The 14,417-nt window shown below is 42.9% G+C and overlaps 1 protein-coding gene across 3 annotated transcripts in view; it reads left to right on the forward strand.

Annotated features, from left to right (window-relative positions):
• itfg1 (integrin alpha FG-GAP repeat containing 1) overlaps positions 1–14,417 on the forward strand; it is a 144,543-nt gene that overhangs the window by 82,424 nt on the left and 47,702 nt on the right. For all 3 annotated transcript variants that reach the window (XM_060072274.1, XM_060072275.1, XM_060072276.1), the window contains 2 exons: positions 734–884; positions 2,091–2,199. In XM_060072274.1, coding sequence (XP_059928257.1) covers positions 734–884; positions 2,091–2,199 — 260 coding nt within the window. The remainder of the gene's footprint in view (positions 1–733; positions 885–2,090; positions 2,200–14,417) is intronic.

The raw sequence follows: 14,417 nt of genomic DNA on the forward strand, positions 1-14,417 counted from the left end.
AGCGGGCCTTCCTCCTGGAGAACGTTCCTAACCTCTGAACCGTTGTCTCCCAGCGCTCAGCGGGCCTTCCTCCTGGAGAACGTTCCTAACCTCTGAACCGTTGTCTCCCAGCGCTCAGCGGGCCTTCCTCCTGGAGAACGTTCCTAACCTCTGAACCGTTGTCTCCCAGCGCTCAGTGGGCCTTCCTCCTGGAGAACGTTCCTAACCTCTGAACCATTGTCTCCCAGCGCTCAGCGGGCCTTCCTCCTGGATAACGTCCCTAACCTCTGAACCATTGTCTCCAGTCAGCCGGCTCCTCCTGGAGAACGTCCCTAACCTCTGAACCGTTGTCTCCCAGCGCTCAGTGGGCCTTCCTCCTGGAGAACGTTCCTAACCTCTGAACCGTTGTCTCCCAGCCTTCAGCGGGCCTTCCTCCTGGAGAACGTCCCTAACCTCTGAACCGTTGTCTCCCAGCGCTCAGCGGGTCTTCCTCCTGGAGAACGTTCCTAACCTCTGAACCGTTCTCTCCCGGCGCTCAGCAAGCATTCGTCTTGGAGAACGTTCCTAACCTCTGAACAATTGTCTCCCAGTGCTCAGAGGGCTCCTCCTGGAGAACGTTCCTAACCTCTGAACCGTTGTCTCCAGTCAGCCGGCTCCTCCTGGAGAACGTTCCTAACCTCTGAACCGTTGTCTCCCAGCGCTCAGCGGGCTCCGCCTGGAGAACGTTCCTAACCTCTGAACCGTTGTCTCCCAGCGCTCAGCGGGCCTTCCTCCTGGAGAACGTTCTCTGTTCCGGCTCCAGCTGCCCCAGTGTTGGCAGGACGTTCCGGGTCCACTGGGACCAGTCGGACATGGGCTCCATCCCCCAGGCCGCTCTGGCCACCTTCTACGACATCTATGAGGACGTGAGTAGCTGGTCTCTCTCCTCTATCTCCCTCATCCCCCTCCTGTATCTTCTGTGGTCATCTCCCTCCCGTGTCTCTCCTGTATCTACCGTATCCCTCCTGTATCTCATGTATCTCTCCTGTATCTCCTTTAACACCCTCCGGTGTATCTCTCTTGTATCTACTGTATCTCTCCTGTGTCTCCTGTAATTTACTCCTGTGTATCCCTCCTGTATCTACTGTATCTCCTGTATCTCCTCTTCAGTTGGTTATCCCCATAAGTCGGTCCCACACTGTTTATGAACTAATGAAAAATATGTTTTGGTAGTTAAGATTAGTCAAACCAAAACATGAACACAACATAACATCTCTCTTTCTCGCTCCAGGCAACTCTCCCCCCACCCTCACCCTCCCTCCCTCCCTCCTCACCTCCACCCTCTGTGTTTCTGTGTCTGTCTGCGTAGGCTGTGTGAGAGTTACCGTCACTACACACCCATAGCACAGCGGCATAACAGCAGACACCTACCTCATCCTAGACTACACCTACCTCATCTAGACTACACCTACCTCATCTAGACTACACCTACCTCATCTAGACTACACCTACCTCATCTAGACTACACCTACCTCATCTAGAATACACCTACCTCATCCTAGACCACACCTACCTCATCTAGACTACACCTACCTCATCTAGACTACACCTACCTCATCTAGACTACACCTACCTCATCTAGAATACACCTACCTCATCTAGACTACACCTACCTCATCTAGACTACACCTACCTCATCTAGAATACACCTACCTCATCTAGATTACGCCTACCTCAGCTAGACTATATCTACCTCATCTAGACTACATCTCATCCTAGACTACACCTCATCTAGACTACATCTCATCCTAGACTACACCTCATCTAGACTACACCTCATCTAGACTACACCAATGCTTCCTCTCCTATTCCCTTCCCACACTGTACTGTTTATCATTTGTTGCATAAATAAATTCAGATTGGCATTGGGAGAGGAGAGGGAGACACAATGAGTGTCAGAAAAAAGGAGGGGATGAAGATGGGATAAGATAAAGAAGAGATTATATTGGAACAGTCTAACAGGCATGGAGATTGACTTTAAAAGTCTCTGCATCTCCTCCTCTCCCCAGCGTCCTTAAACACATGATTGAATCGATGCCTGCCTCTCTTCTGGGCGCTGGTCTCTCTTGCAGGGCATCTTAGACATGCTGGTTCTGAGCAGAGCAGAAGGCAAGGCCGACTTCATCATCCACGCACTCAAGAACAACTTTGAGGCCGACGCCTACTTTGTGAAGGTCATCGGTAAGTCACTGCCCCCCCCGACCGCATGCAGGCTATTTTAGGCTTAAGCTAAAGTAGGATGGCCTCATGCATTTTAATAACAAAAGGCTGTCAGAACATACTGGTACCATGGGGTTGATGATGATCACACATCAGGAACCATCGCTCCTCGTCTCCTCTGCTGAGGTTCGGGTCAGGCTTGTTGTCCACACCTTGGTTCTTGATACGGTACGATGATATGGTGCTTTGATCTGAATATGTCTAAATAACAAGAACGTGTGATTATCTGCTCCTGACACTTAATAATAGAATGTGTATTTTTAGACAGCTTTTCCCCTCCCTGAGTTGTCATGTTTTTATTTTGTATCATTTGTGTTTTTCCGTTCATAGTTTTTCATAGTGTACCAGCATTAGCAAACGTCAGACTGGCCTGGGGCTTTAGAAACTGCCCGCATCGCTGCACATTAGCACAGAGAAACAGGCAGCATTGCACTACAGACCGCCCTGCCGCAGCACAAAGGAAAGAACCAGGCTACAAATAAACACAAACACTTGATCAACATCACTGTGAGAACACATTCATTAGAGCTGTCGTCTGAAAGGCTGTGTGTGTACATATGTATATATATATTAGTGATGGGCACGAGTAGTAAATTCCAAACTCGAGTAATCGAAGGAATTCCTCGAGGATCAATCGAGTACTCATTTAATCAAATCTATTTTTAGAATGCAACACATCTGCAGCAGGAATAGGCCTAATGATGAACGGCAATATTACCAACCAAACATGTAATGTTTATTCTCCATCAAAACAGTCAGAGTTATCAGAGTATTCATTATTTATTTTTGCAAACGTTCAAAACACATTTTCCTTACAAAAATTAATATGCGTCTCACAATTTAAATCACGTTGAACCAAGGCCTGTAACGGTTTAAAAAAAAAAAACGAAACAAGTAGCCTAACCATTGAAAATAATTTAAAGCTGCAAATAAAACGGCAGCAAATGGACTATGGAAATACTCAGCGTTGTGATCTTCTCTACACGGCCGTGATTACAGCTGCATCTTGCGGCGGTGAAAATAGCCGACACACTTGGTTGCTGCGGGTCTGCTTTCCCGAACTCACCGTTGTGTTTCAGGAGCATATGTTAACGCATATAGTACTTGTAGTACTCTGGTAGCTCGATTTCGCTTGGCATATTTTACATTTCACCTTATGATCTCCTATTTCTTTCAAGTATTTCAATTCTTCGCTGCCCTTTGCTTTAACCGCCATCTCTTAACTTTTTGAATTCTGGCGTAGCTTCACACGGAACGGCACGCCCCACACATAAATTTGATACATTTCATTTTCTTTGTGCCCACGGCATGCGTTAATAATAATAATAAATGACATTTATATAGCGCTTAATATGGTACTCTAAGACGCTTTACAAATGCGTTAGTGGCGCCGCACAGACAATTGATACATTTGCTTCAGAAAACTTTGTTTGTGTGTGTATATGCAAACTCGAGTTTGCCTGTCCACCAACCGAGTTAATTTGTAACGAGGAGTAATCGATTCCTCACGCCCATCCCTAATATATATATATATATATATATATATATATATATTAATGCTGTCAAGCGATTAAAATATTTTATCGCGATTAATCGCATTAATGTCATAGTTAACTCACGATTAATCGCGAGCAATCGCGATTAATCACAAATGTTTTTTCTATGCTAAATATCCCTTGATTTCTTTGTCCCATTAATTGTTCTCATTTTAATGCTCTTATCAACATGGAGAAGTGCATTGGCTTGCCTTGTGCAAATGTTTTTTTATTGATAACAACATTGGCATATATTGATCAAAACAGGACGATACAAAAAAAAAGCCTATAGTGCAATTAAACGATGAATATACAAACATACTGCCTTGAACATAGCAGTCAGGCTACTGCTTCTTTGTTTTGAGACAGCCTTTTTTAATAAAAGAATTGTACGGAACCCGTAAAGGGACATGAAGTAAGTAAAGTAAACGTTTCTCATGAGCACGAGAAAGTAGCTTGTGCGCACGAGAAAGTATCGTATGCATATCACTGGCTGTGTGTGTGTGTGTGTGTGTGTGTGTGTGTGTGTGTGTGTGTGTGTGTGTGTGTGTGTGTGTGTGTGTGTGTGTGTGTGTGTGTGTGTGTACTTTAAATGTGAATAAGTGCACATGTAAATCTCGATTTTATTTTAATAAAGTATTGATTGTTCAGCATGATGCAGTCTAGTGATTTGGGGTAACGTCTGTGAAGTGTCCCTACCAAAGCTGAGACCAAACTTACGCCCATGGAATAAAGTACCCATCCTGTCAAGAATCGGTGGCCGCTTCATTCCGACCATATTCCGACCTATAAGGCACACTAACCATCTCGTAGTTGGAGGCAAAAGAGTATACGCGCTCCAATAGTGCGAGATAAAAATATAGCACTTTCATTTTAATGATTTTATCTTGTGTGTGCCCGTGCCCGTGATAAATCACACACAAGCTAAAATCATTCAAATTAATGTGCTTTATTTTTATCTCAAATGATTGGATCACGTATACTCTCTTGCGCTCCGCCTCCAACTACGAGATGGTTAGTTACATCTTTCCTCCTGTCGGCTCCCTGACCGAGGAGCACAGGTGATACGTTCCCTCCAGGGCGGATGCTCTCTCGGGGGCATCACCCTTCACCATGACAGTGAGTCTGCTTATAGGTATAGATACTATAGGTCGGAATAGGGCTGTACGGTATGGACTAAAATGTATATCACGGTATGATTTGAGGAATAGACGGTAACGGTATTATATCACGGTATGTTAATTTTATCTTCTATCTTCTTCTGTTTTGACCATCTCTTTAAAGCCCTTTCTATCGACATTTTGAAAGGGAACCATGTCCTTAGATAGGTAAACAGTGACAACGTTTGTCATCTCGTTCCACCACTGGCATTTTGTTGTAAGGACTGGCTTTCAAAATGCCTGCGGAAGCAATGTCTGATTGCAGAGACGGCTTCACGCTACCAGCGTCTGTCTCGTACGTTGTGGAATGAGAGCTCGTGAAGGGACTATTGCGCAAGCACGCAGGAGCGCTTGCTGCGCACCTGCGTACTTGCGCAATAGCATACTGCCTGAGAAGGCAGTATCACTGTCAATCTGTCCCTGGGAAAAGTCACGTGGTGCCGAATTGAAAAAGGAACTATGTTTCGTTACCATATTTTCAGTAGTTGCTCGTAACTTTACTTTTTACATGAAAAAGTAGTTAGGGAAATGTATTAACGCATTACTTACTTTGTGACGCGTTACACACAACATTGTCTACCGGTCACACCGGTCCCGAGGTAACGTCAAAATCCATACCGTAGCGCAAATTCACACAGGTATACCTTCAGCACCGTTTATACCGTACACCCCTAGGTCGGAATATGATGGAATGAAGCGGCCACAGATTCTTGACAGGCTGGGTACTTTATTCTTACACACAACCGGACTCGTTCATTACTTCACTAGACTGACACGCACGCTATCGCTCGCTCTCCTCGCTCGTCCAGCTAACTCGCTGACGACACACACACACACACACACACACACACACACACACACACACACACTGCCAGTGATATGCGCACGATATTTCCCCGTGCTCATGAGATACCTTCTCGTGCGCACGAGATACTTTCTCGTGCGCACGACATACTTTCTCGTGCGCACAAGATACTTTATCGTGCTCACGAGATACTTTATCGTGCTCACGAGATACTTTCTTGTGCGCACGATATACTTTCTCGTGCGCACGACATACTTTCTCGTGCGCACGAGATACTTCCTCGTGAGCACCAGATACTTTCTCGTGCTCACGAGAAACGTTAACTTTTTTTTCATGTCCCTTTACGGGTTCCGTAGAATTGCGTTAATCGCGCGATAAAAAAATTAACGCTGTTAAAATTGGTTTGCGTTGACGCCGTTAATAACGCGTTTAACTGACAGCACTAATATATATATATATATATATATATATATTAGTGGTGGGACGTTATCGGCGCTAACGGCTGCGTTAACGCAAAACTTTTATCGCGCGATAAAAAAAATATCGCCGGTAATCTATTTTCAAACACTTCCTTGTTAGGACCCATCACGTGACTGAACTAACCAATCAGAAGCTAGAATTTAGACTGAGGTAAACGTGAGGGAATCAGAGAGGCAGATTCAACAGAATATCCTGACTGTGTTAAATATGTAAACATGTAAATATGTAATAATTGTGTAACATAAATATGTAAATAACTGACTAAAAATTGTAAGTACATTTCTAGCAAATTAACTTCAATATAAATGATATTAATTTATTCTACAACTTTCAAATATTTAACTTCTAAACCTTACATTATTATGGATTATTACACGGCTCTTCTCAATGCTGTAGACTGCTCCATTCACTTGCATGGGCCTTCCCAACGTTCAGCATCCAATTATTTTTGTTTATGCTCCGTTCACTTGCATGGGCACTTCACAACTTCCGGCTGTGAATTATATTTGATAAATCACCATTGCCCAGTATAATTGACCGCTGTCAAGGTAAACGAACAGATTTTTTGCCGTTTGCAATCTAGATTAATTTTGGAATTAATCTAGATTAAAAAAAATAAACTATGCCCACCACTAATATATATATATATATATATATATATATATATATATATATATATATTCGAGATCTCAACCTAAGGTTCACCAGTAGAAGGCATTATCCTGTTGAGCCACTGACATTCCTGAACTGCATTAAGCCTCATTCACATGGTGAGAATGTCTATTGATAAGCACACAACATCAAGAACACTCCAAGCACACATTTCACAAGAGAATTAAGGGCTTTCTTAAAATTGTACAGATCTGAAAATTTGCACTGTTAATGGTATCCACCTAATGATAGCCGTATGGTACAATAACAAAATAGTCATATAGGCAAAATGGGTTGAGACTGTGGACGATTGGCTTTTCTATGAAATTGTGGGAAAAGTAAAAAATTTTAGAGCAGAAGACCAGGGTGAAAAAGATGCATCTGATTTTAGAGATTAATATGATGAAAGAATTTTTAGTCCAGGTCAATCTAGTAAGGAGAAATAAGACTAGTTCATCATTTTTTTAAATAGCGCCACTTTGGGTGCAGTACCACAAAATGGTCAGATAAGAGAGATGGGCTAACTGCTCCAACTTTATTGGCCAGTATTTCTCAAATGGAGCTAAATATAACAAATTCTGTTTTATGATTTTTGTGAGGCTTGGTCTCAGATTTTATTTGGCGATTTTGGTGAATTTTTGATTATTTTTGTAGCCTGTGAATCTTTTTTATCATGTTTGGCTTTAATATGAAATTGTGGGGAAAGTAAGGGTTTTATAGATGGATCTGATTCTAGAGATTAATATTTTTGAAAGAATTTTGAGTCCAGGTCAATCTGGTGAGGAGAAATAAGACTAATTCATGATTATTTACAATAGCGCAACCTTTGGGTGCAGTACCAAATTTGGGTTTATGGGTAGTGGGGGTTATTGGTAACCATACCTGAAAATAAAAGAGTTTTCGATTTACGGTATAGGCTGCAGTATGACTTTTACAGAATTAGGGGACCAAGCAGCTTCGCTGCTCGGACCCCTTTATCCAAAATTATATTAATTTAAACCAATGCACTATTGCAATCATTTTGCACATAAACATTTTTAAACCAATTCCTAGGTTACAATATGTCATAGGCCCTGACAAAATGATCCGGGTTGTGTTCAGCCCAAAAAATATAAAATACAAAAACTTGAAATTGAATACATATCAAAACCTGCTGGCAAACTCAGTTAACGTATGAAACTACGGAGGCTGGAAGGGAGAACAGGAAATATGTGTCAAAGAAGAAGAGTGTCTCTGTGATTGTGATTGTGTGTTAGTGTGTGAGTTTGTGTGATTTGAGAGGATGTCTGATTGGCTGTGTGTGTGAGTTTGTTTGATTGATACTGTGTGAGAGGTTTTGTTTGTCTCTAACAGTTTCAGAATCAGCGGTTTCTTCCATTTTCTCGACTAACCCAGATAGTCGCTAAAATCTGCGTGTTCTGCTCCTGTGTCATAGCAACATAGCACGCCACGGACACTACTTTGACGCGGAACCGGAGCCATTAAAAAAGTGTGCGACACTGTTGAGCCACATGACGACACTTGTCATGTGACTCAAGTGGCTGCATTTGATTGGCAAAATCATTTTGTCTGTTTTTTATTGGTTAAAATGGTCACGTGATAGAAATGTTGGTTGAAGACGTCCCTCAAGGAGAGAAATAGATCTTGCATGCAATAAAAAAATATATATAAAAAAAGAAAGTAACGACCGTTGTAGCCAAATGGAACGGCGTAAAAGTACCGTTTTTTCTTCAAATATATACTCAAGTAAAAGTATGTTCCAATAAAATTACAATTTATCCAGAAAGTTACTCGCGTTAGCGCGTTACTACCCATACATACAGTATATGTATGTATGTGTGTATATATATATTTATGTGTGTATATATGTGTGTGTATGTATACATATAGATCTTGCTGAAAGCAAGATATATATATATATATGTATGTGTGTATATATATATATATGTGTGTGTATATATATATATGTTTGTGTGTATATACGTGTGTGTATATATATATATATACGTGTGTATATATTTATATATGTATGTATTTATATATTTATATATGTATGTATTTATATATGTATGTATGTATGTATATGATATGGATAGATAGATATATATGATATGGATATATAGATAGATATATATGATATGGATATATATATATACGTATATATATGATATGGATATATATATATATATATATATATATATATATATATATATATTAGGGCTGTGCAATTAATCGAATTTCGATCGCGATATCAATTTTGGGGTCAAACGATCTCCAAACTCGTATAATCGAGTTGAAACGATTAATTTGACATTTTCCATTTTAAAGTAGGCCTAGAGAGTTTATGAAAGTTTATGAAAGAGACGCGCATGCGAAAGCATTCAACGCGGCGAGAGGGAGTACAATCTAACAGGCGTGCTGCATCAGGAAGTATGCCGTTGGCAGGAGGCGGGACATGCCAGTGAACCGCCAATCAGCAGCATCGACTGTTGACAGACATGTTGGAGTAGACCTACCGCGTGGAATCTAAAGTTTCAGTAACGTTACAGTTTGATGAACGATAACAAGCTCCTATAGCAGACTTTAACTAAGAGTTCTTTAAGGCAGAACTGCCAAGTACATCTTGTATATGTATTTCTGTTTAACAACAATATGATTTTTATTAGCCATGTGTTTGTTATGGCTTTGTGACTTTTAACTTTGCTATGGAGAAATGCTGGGACCGTTGTTCTCTAGACATTAAATAGGTTAAGTTAATTTTGGATACTTGTTTCTGTGATATTTGATTGTCTTAATATATTGTATTCATGAAATGTTTTATAAAAATCAAATGTTAGATTCAGAATGTTGTGGCAGACAGTACACTTACACACGAAAAAGGTTTTATTTTGGATACTTATAATATACGTGTTTCTATGTCATAATTGATTGTATCAATAAATGCATGTTTTCAAACTCAAAAATAATCGTTTGAATAATCGTGATATCAATATTGACCAAAATAATCGTGATTATGATTTTTCCCATAATCGAGCAGCCCTAATATATATATATATATATATATATGATATGGATATATATATATATATATATATATATATATGGATATATGTTAATGAATATAATATATGTTTGCTGCCTCTTAAGGGGGACATATTATGAAAACAACACTTTTCCTGGGATTTGGGGTGTTTTTTTTTTGGTCTCTGGTGCTCCCACACGCATATCAACTTTGAAAAAAGTCTGTTCATGATTATTTTAGTGAGATATGCATTTCTGAAAGTATTCCGCCTACAGTTACCAAACAAGCGAGTCAGTTTCGGCGCCCCCTCCTACGTAGGACGGGGGCACACTTGAATATTACCTCCCACTTCCCACTCCCCTCAAATCAGAGCATAGCTAAGAATTTGTGGACTAGAGGACGAACAGCTCCGCCGGTCGGAACTCGGCGGCAGCCTGGCAGCTCAGCTCCGGGAGTACAATCCCTTTCTCTGCCGGACTGCCGCCGAGCTCCCCCCACCAGAGCTGCCGGACTGCAGTCGGCAGTCCGGAGGAGGAGACATGGAGGAGGAAGGGATTGTACTCCCGGAGCTGAGCTGCCAGACTACCGCCAAGCTACCCCCCGCCGAAGCTGGCAGTCCGGCAGCTCCGGCGGTGTACTCCGGGAGCTGAGCTGCCGCCGAAGCTTTCCGGCTGCTCCGGCGGGTGTACTCCGGGAGCTGAACTGTCGCCGAAGCTGGCAGCTCTGGCGTGGTGAGCTCAGCGGCAGTCCGGCTGCTCAGCTCCCTGAGTACAATCCCTTTCTCCTCCATGTCGCGGTTCATGGACTTCAGAGAGTCAAGGCCAAAGTTCCTTTCCCCGAATTCTTCTCAACCATGGCCGAGATATCCCCCACTACAGTCTTTATGATTCATAATATCATCCAAGGCGCAAATAGCTTTTGGCCTTGATATTAGATATAATATTATATAAATACCCGTATATAATATTATTATTATATTATATTATAATATATAGATATAGAGCTCCAGGCATGGACCTATTAAAGAGGCTCCAGGTGTCCGCAAACACTTCTCCTCCATGCTGCGGTTCAGTCTGACAGCTCATTGGTCAATGGGCAGCAGCTCATTTGCATTAAAGCGACAGACACCAGAAACAGCGCATTCTGAAGGGACTGAAACAGAGAGGAATAGCGGTAGGCGATTTTTTTTCAGCTTCAAAAACATGTTTTCTGGAACTCAAATACTATGTTTACGTGTTGGGAAAACACCATAGTATGTCTCCTTTAAGAAAATAATCTCCATAAAATGCGGAGCTGCCAAATGTGACTTTGTGTTCTTCCTGCATAACACACACACACACACACACACACACACACACACACCTACACATGCATACACACACACCCCCCGCACACAACCCCCACAAACACACACACCTTCTCAAATATGCTCCCATACGCTCACTGCGGCAAATCAGATGCAGCAGATGCTCCTTCAGAACACCTGTTCTCCTGTCAGCGTGCTCCGTGCCAGCCCCATCTCCGGCCACTTCACCTGCATCTGCTTCCTGCCTTCTGATGGGCCCTCCTCCTTGCTGATTGGCATGCACTTACGCATTCACATCCACTTACATATCCAGAGCAATTTACACATCCACATCCACTTTCACATCCACTTACACGTCCAATTTACAGATCTACTTACACATCCACTAACACATGCATAAAACTGTCTACAGTCATACACAGTGACTATGCACTGTTTGCTAGCCAATGGGGACTCAGGATTTGACTTGGCTCTTGACGAATCAGGGACAATGCGATCTGGGTTTGCATACGTGTGGTACGCTAGACAAATGAATGTGAAAATCTAAAAGCAAATGCGATTAATTTGTTAGAATTTAGAACATTGACGTTGTTATGGCAACGAGTGCGGCATCATTTGGAGTAAATGGCGGCTAGATAGTTTAGTTAGTAAAGGACTGGAGTGCACTATTGGGGATAAATCCTCATCTAGATTTGTGTAAATGAACCTTTACATAGATCTCCTGATCTCGTTTGCAACGTGAACGGTGCTTACATTCTGTACATTAATGTTCTTCAGCACAGCCTCCGGCTCATCACAGGAACCTGGAATCAATATGTTCAGGGGTTGTTCAGAATATTGTGCTCACATAAGGCCAGGTCGGGGGCTTCTGAAGGCTTGCTGCAGAGCGGCTGAGGCCATTCCGCGTGCTGCAGAGTCCTCACAGCAGAAGCTGTATCATGATGAACCCTCTGAGGTGAGTCTCAGTGTTCTCCCCCGCTGGGCTCCAGTGTTCGTACCAGAGACCGGCCGGCTGAGGCCCGGGGCGGCTGCAGGTTGATGCTCATTCTGGGATGAAAGCTGGCCCTTGTTTGGAGGTCCATATGTTGAGGATGCTCGGGGCTTTGCTTAGTATGGAGATGATGTTGGTGGTCTGTGAAGATCCTGTTTGAGCCTTGGGGGGATGAGCCGTAACATTCAGCAGTCATTGTGACTCTATGACGTGTATGAGAACACATGAGCTTCATTCCCCTCAGGGTCCTTACTGAGCAGCAGTACACATTAGGAAAGGAGCAAACACATCGAGTGCACACAGCATAAGAGTCCAATAGGAGAGTAGAGAACGGAGTCAGCTGTAGTTACCCAACGTACAGCCAGCAATGTGACAGGGGAGGTATCATGAGGGTCAGTAGGGTTGGGTCCAGATGTCCCAGGTTAACGCTACGACCACACAGTGTTTAGGGTGCATTAGAGTGATGGTGTCCGAGGTGTTCATCACATTAGCAATGATAGGCTGGCAACAGTAGCTCAGGAGGTGGAGCGGGTTGACTGGTAACCGGAAGGTTGCTAGTTCGATCCCCGGCTCCTCTTAGCTGAGTCTCGAGGTGTCCCTGAGCAGGACGCCACACCCTGACAGCTCCAAGTGGCTAAGGGGTTGCCCTGAGGGGTCGAGTCCACCGTCGGTGTGTCAATGAATGGTTGTAGGGTGCTTTGGGTAAAAGATAATGGGCTCAGAGATAATGCAGATAGTAATCCAGAGAGAAAGGGGAAGATGTAATGAACAGAGCAGAGCTCCTCTGCTCTCTGCCTCTATCTCACTAATCGATCTGTGCAGGACAGAAGCTTGATTGCATTTACAAGCACTGCAGTGAGGAATGATGTGAATGATATAATACATGACATGACATTATATGATCTGTTTGTGTACTACTGTGTATACGGTATTCAAACTCCCTTCTGGAAGGTTCCTCTGAGACCAGGACCAACAGACATGAGACTATTGAACACAACAAAAAGCTCTGTTGCTTTTGACGCACAAAATAATAAATTTACATGAAGAACTAAAATAGTGAGCAAAAGCGTTTCACCCTACAGTGTTTTATTACAGCCTATCGGTAATTATTCAAATCTCAATAGACTTCACATAAACCCCATGCAGCTTAATGTCTCATCAGCGTTCTGCTATGAAATCACCTGATTTCAGAGGTTGCCCCAGAGCAGGTCAGGCCCAGCTACATTTTGATGACTTCATGGCAGTACTTGCTGTCCATTCTTATATTGAATGGAACTTAATTCCATTTGGTCTGCACACCTGCAGCTGATTCAAGTGTTTGATTGTGTACTGAGTCTGTCCTGATGAGGGGAATCATTTTAACAGATTTTGGTTAAGGTGATTTTTTTACTGATATTTCTATGTTCTCCAAATCAAAATATGATGCAGAAAGTATTTATCCAGTTGGCCTTTATGAATAAATTCTGACATGCTGGGTCATTTCTAAGGACAGCTGTGGTTAAGGAAAGGTAAAGGGCGATGGGCTCTTGGAACTCAGTTTAATTCTTCTGCCCAGTGCAGTCGTCCCCTCCCCCCCCGTTCAGTTGATCCATGGGAAGATGAGCAGCATTCGCTCTGTAAGCCGTTGATGGAGTAAGGACAGAAGGGCAGATGGGCTGAAGACTGCCGCTGAAGAGGGGAGGAGAGGGAAGTCTTGAGCTGAGAATAAAACATATGAAATGATTGGTGGAAGATTGAGAGGGAGGGAGGGAAGGGGACAAATGTGCATACGTGCGTGGTTGAGTGTGTGCATTCATGGTTGAGTGTGTGCGTGTGTGCCTGCGTGTGTGGTTGAGTGCGTGGGTGCCTGAGTGCGTGCAGAACTGTAGGAGTTGATTAGTTTCCTGCTCACTTATTAGGATGCAGATTAGCTGCATTCAGGAACATCTGGAGCTTTGTTCAGCAGACACACGCGTACTCTCTGCCTCCTCTCCGCTGACTTCTCTCCTCTCGTCATGAGCACCATGTCTCTTTGAGTCAGATTGACTCTTTCTAATCCATTCTCTGTCCCCTCCCCACCACCCCAACATGTTCTCCCCTACATGATGCAATCGTGTTGAATCTTATACTGTCGGACTCTGAGTCTGGAGGGCTCTGGTCACTGCTCAACAGCTTACCAGATGTAGTCAAACTATGTCACTGATACCTCATTAATGCGGCTTGCATGTAAAAACGTCAGTTATTCTGCTT

The sequence above is a fragment of the Gadus macrocephalus genome, chromosome 14 (assembly GCF_031168955.1).
Source record: "Gadus macrocephalus chromosome 14, ASM3116895v1".
NCBI lineage: Eukaryota > Metazoa > Chordata > Actinopteri > Gadiformes > Gadidae > Gadus > Gadus macrocephalus.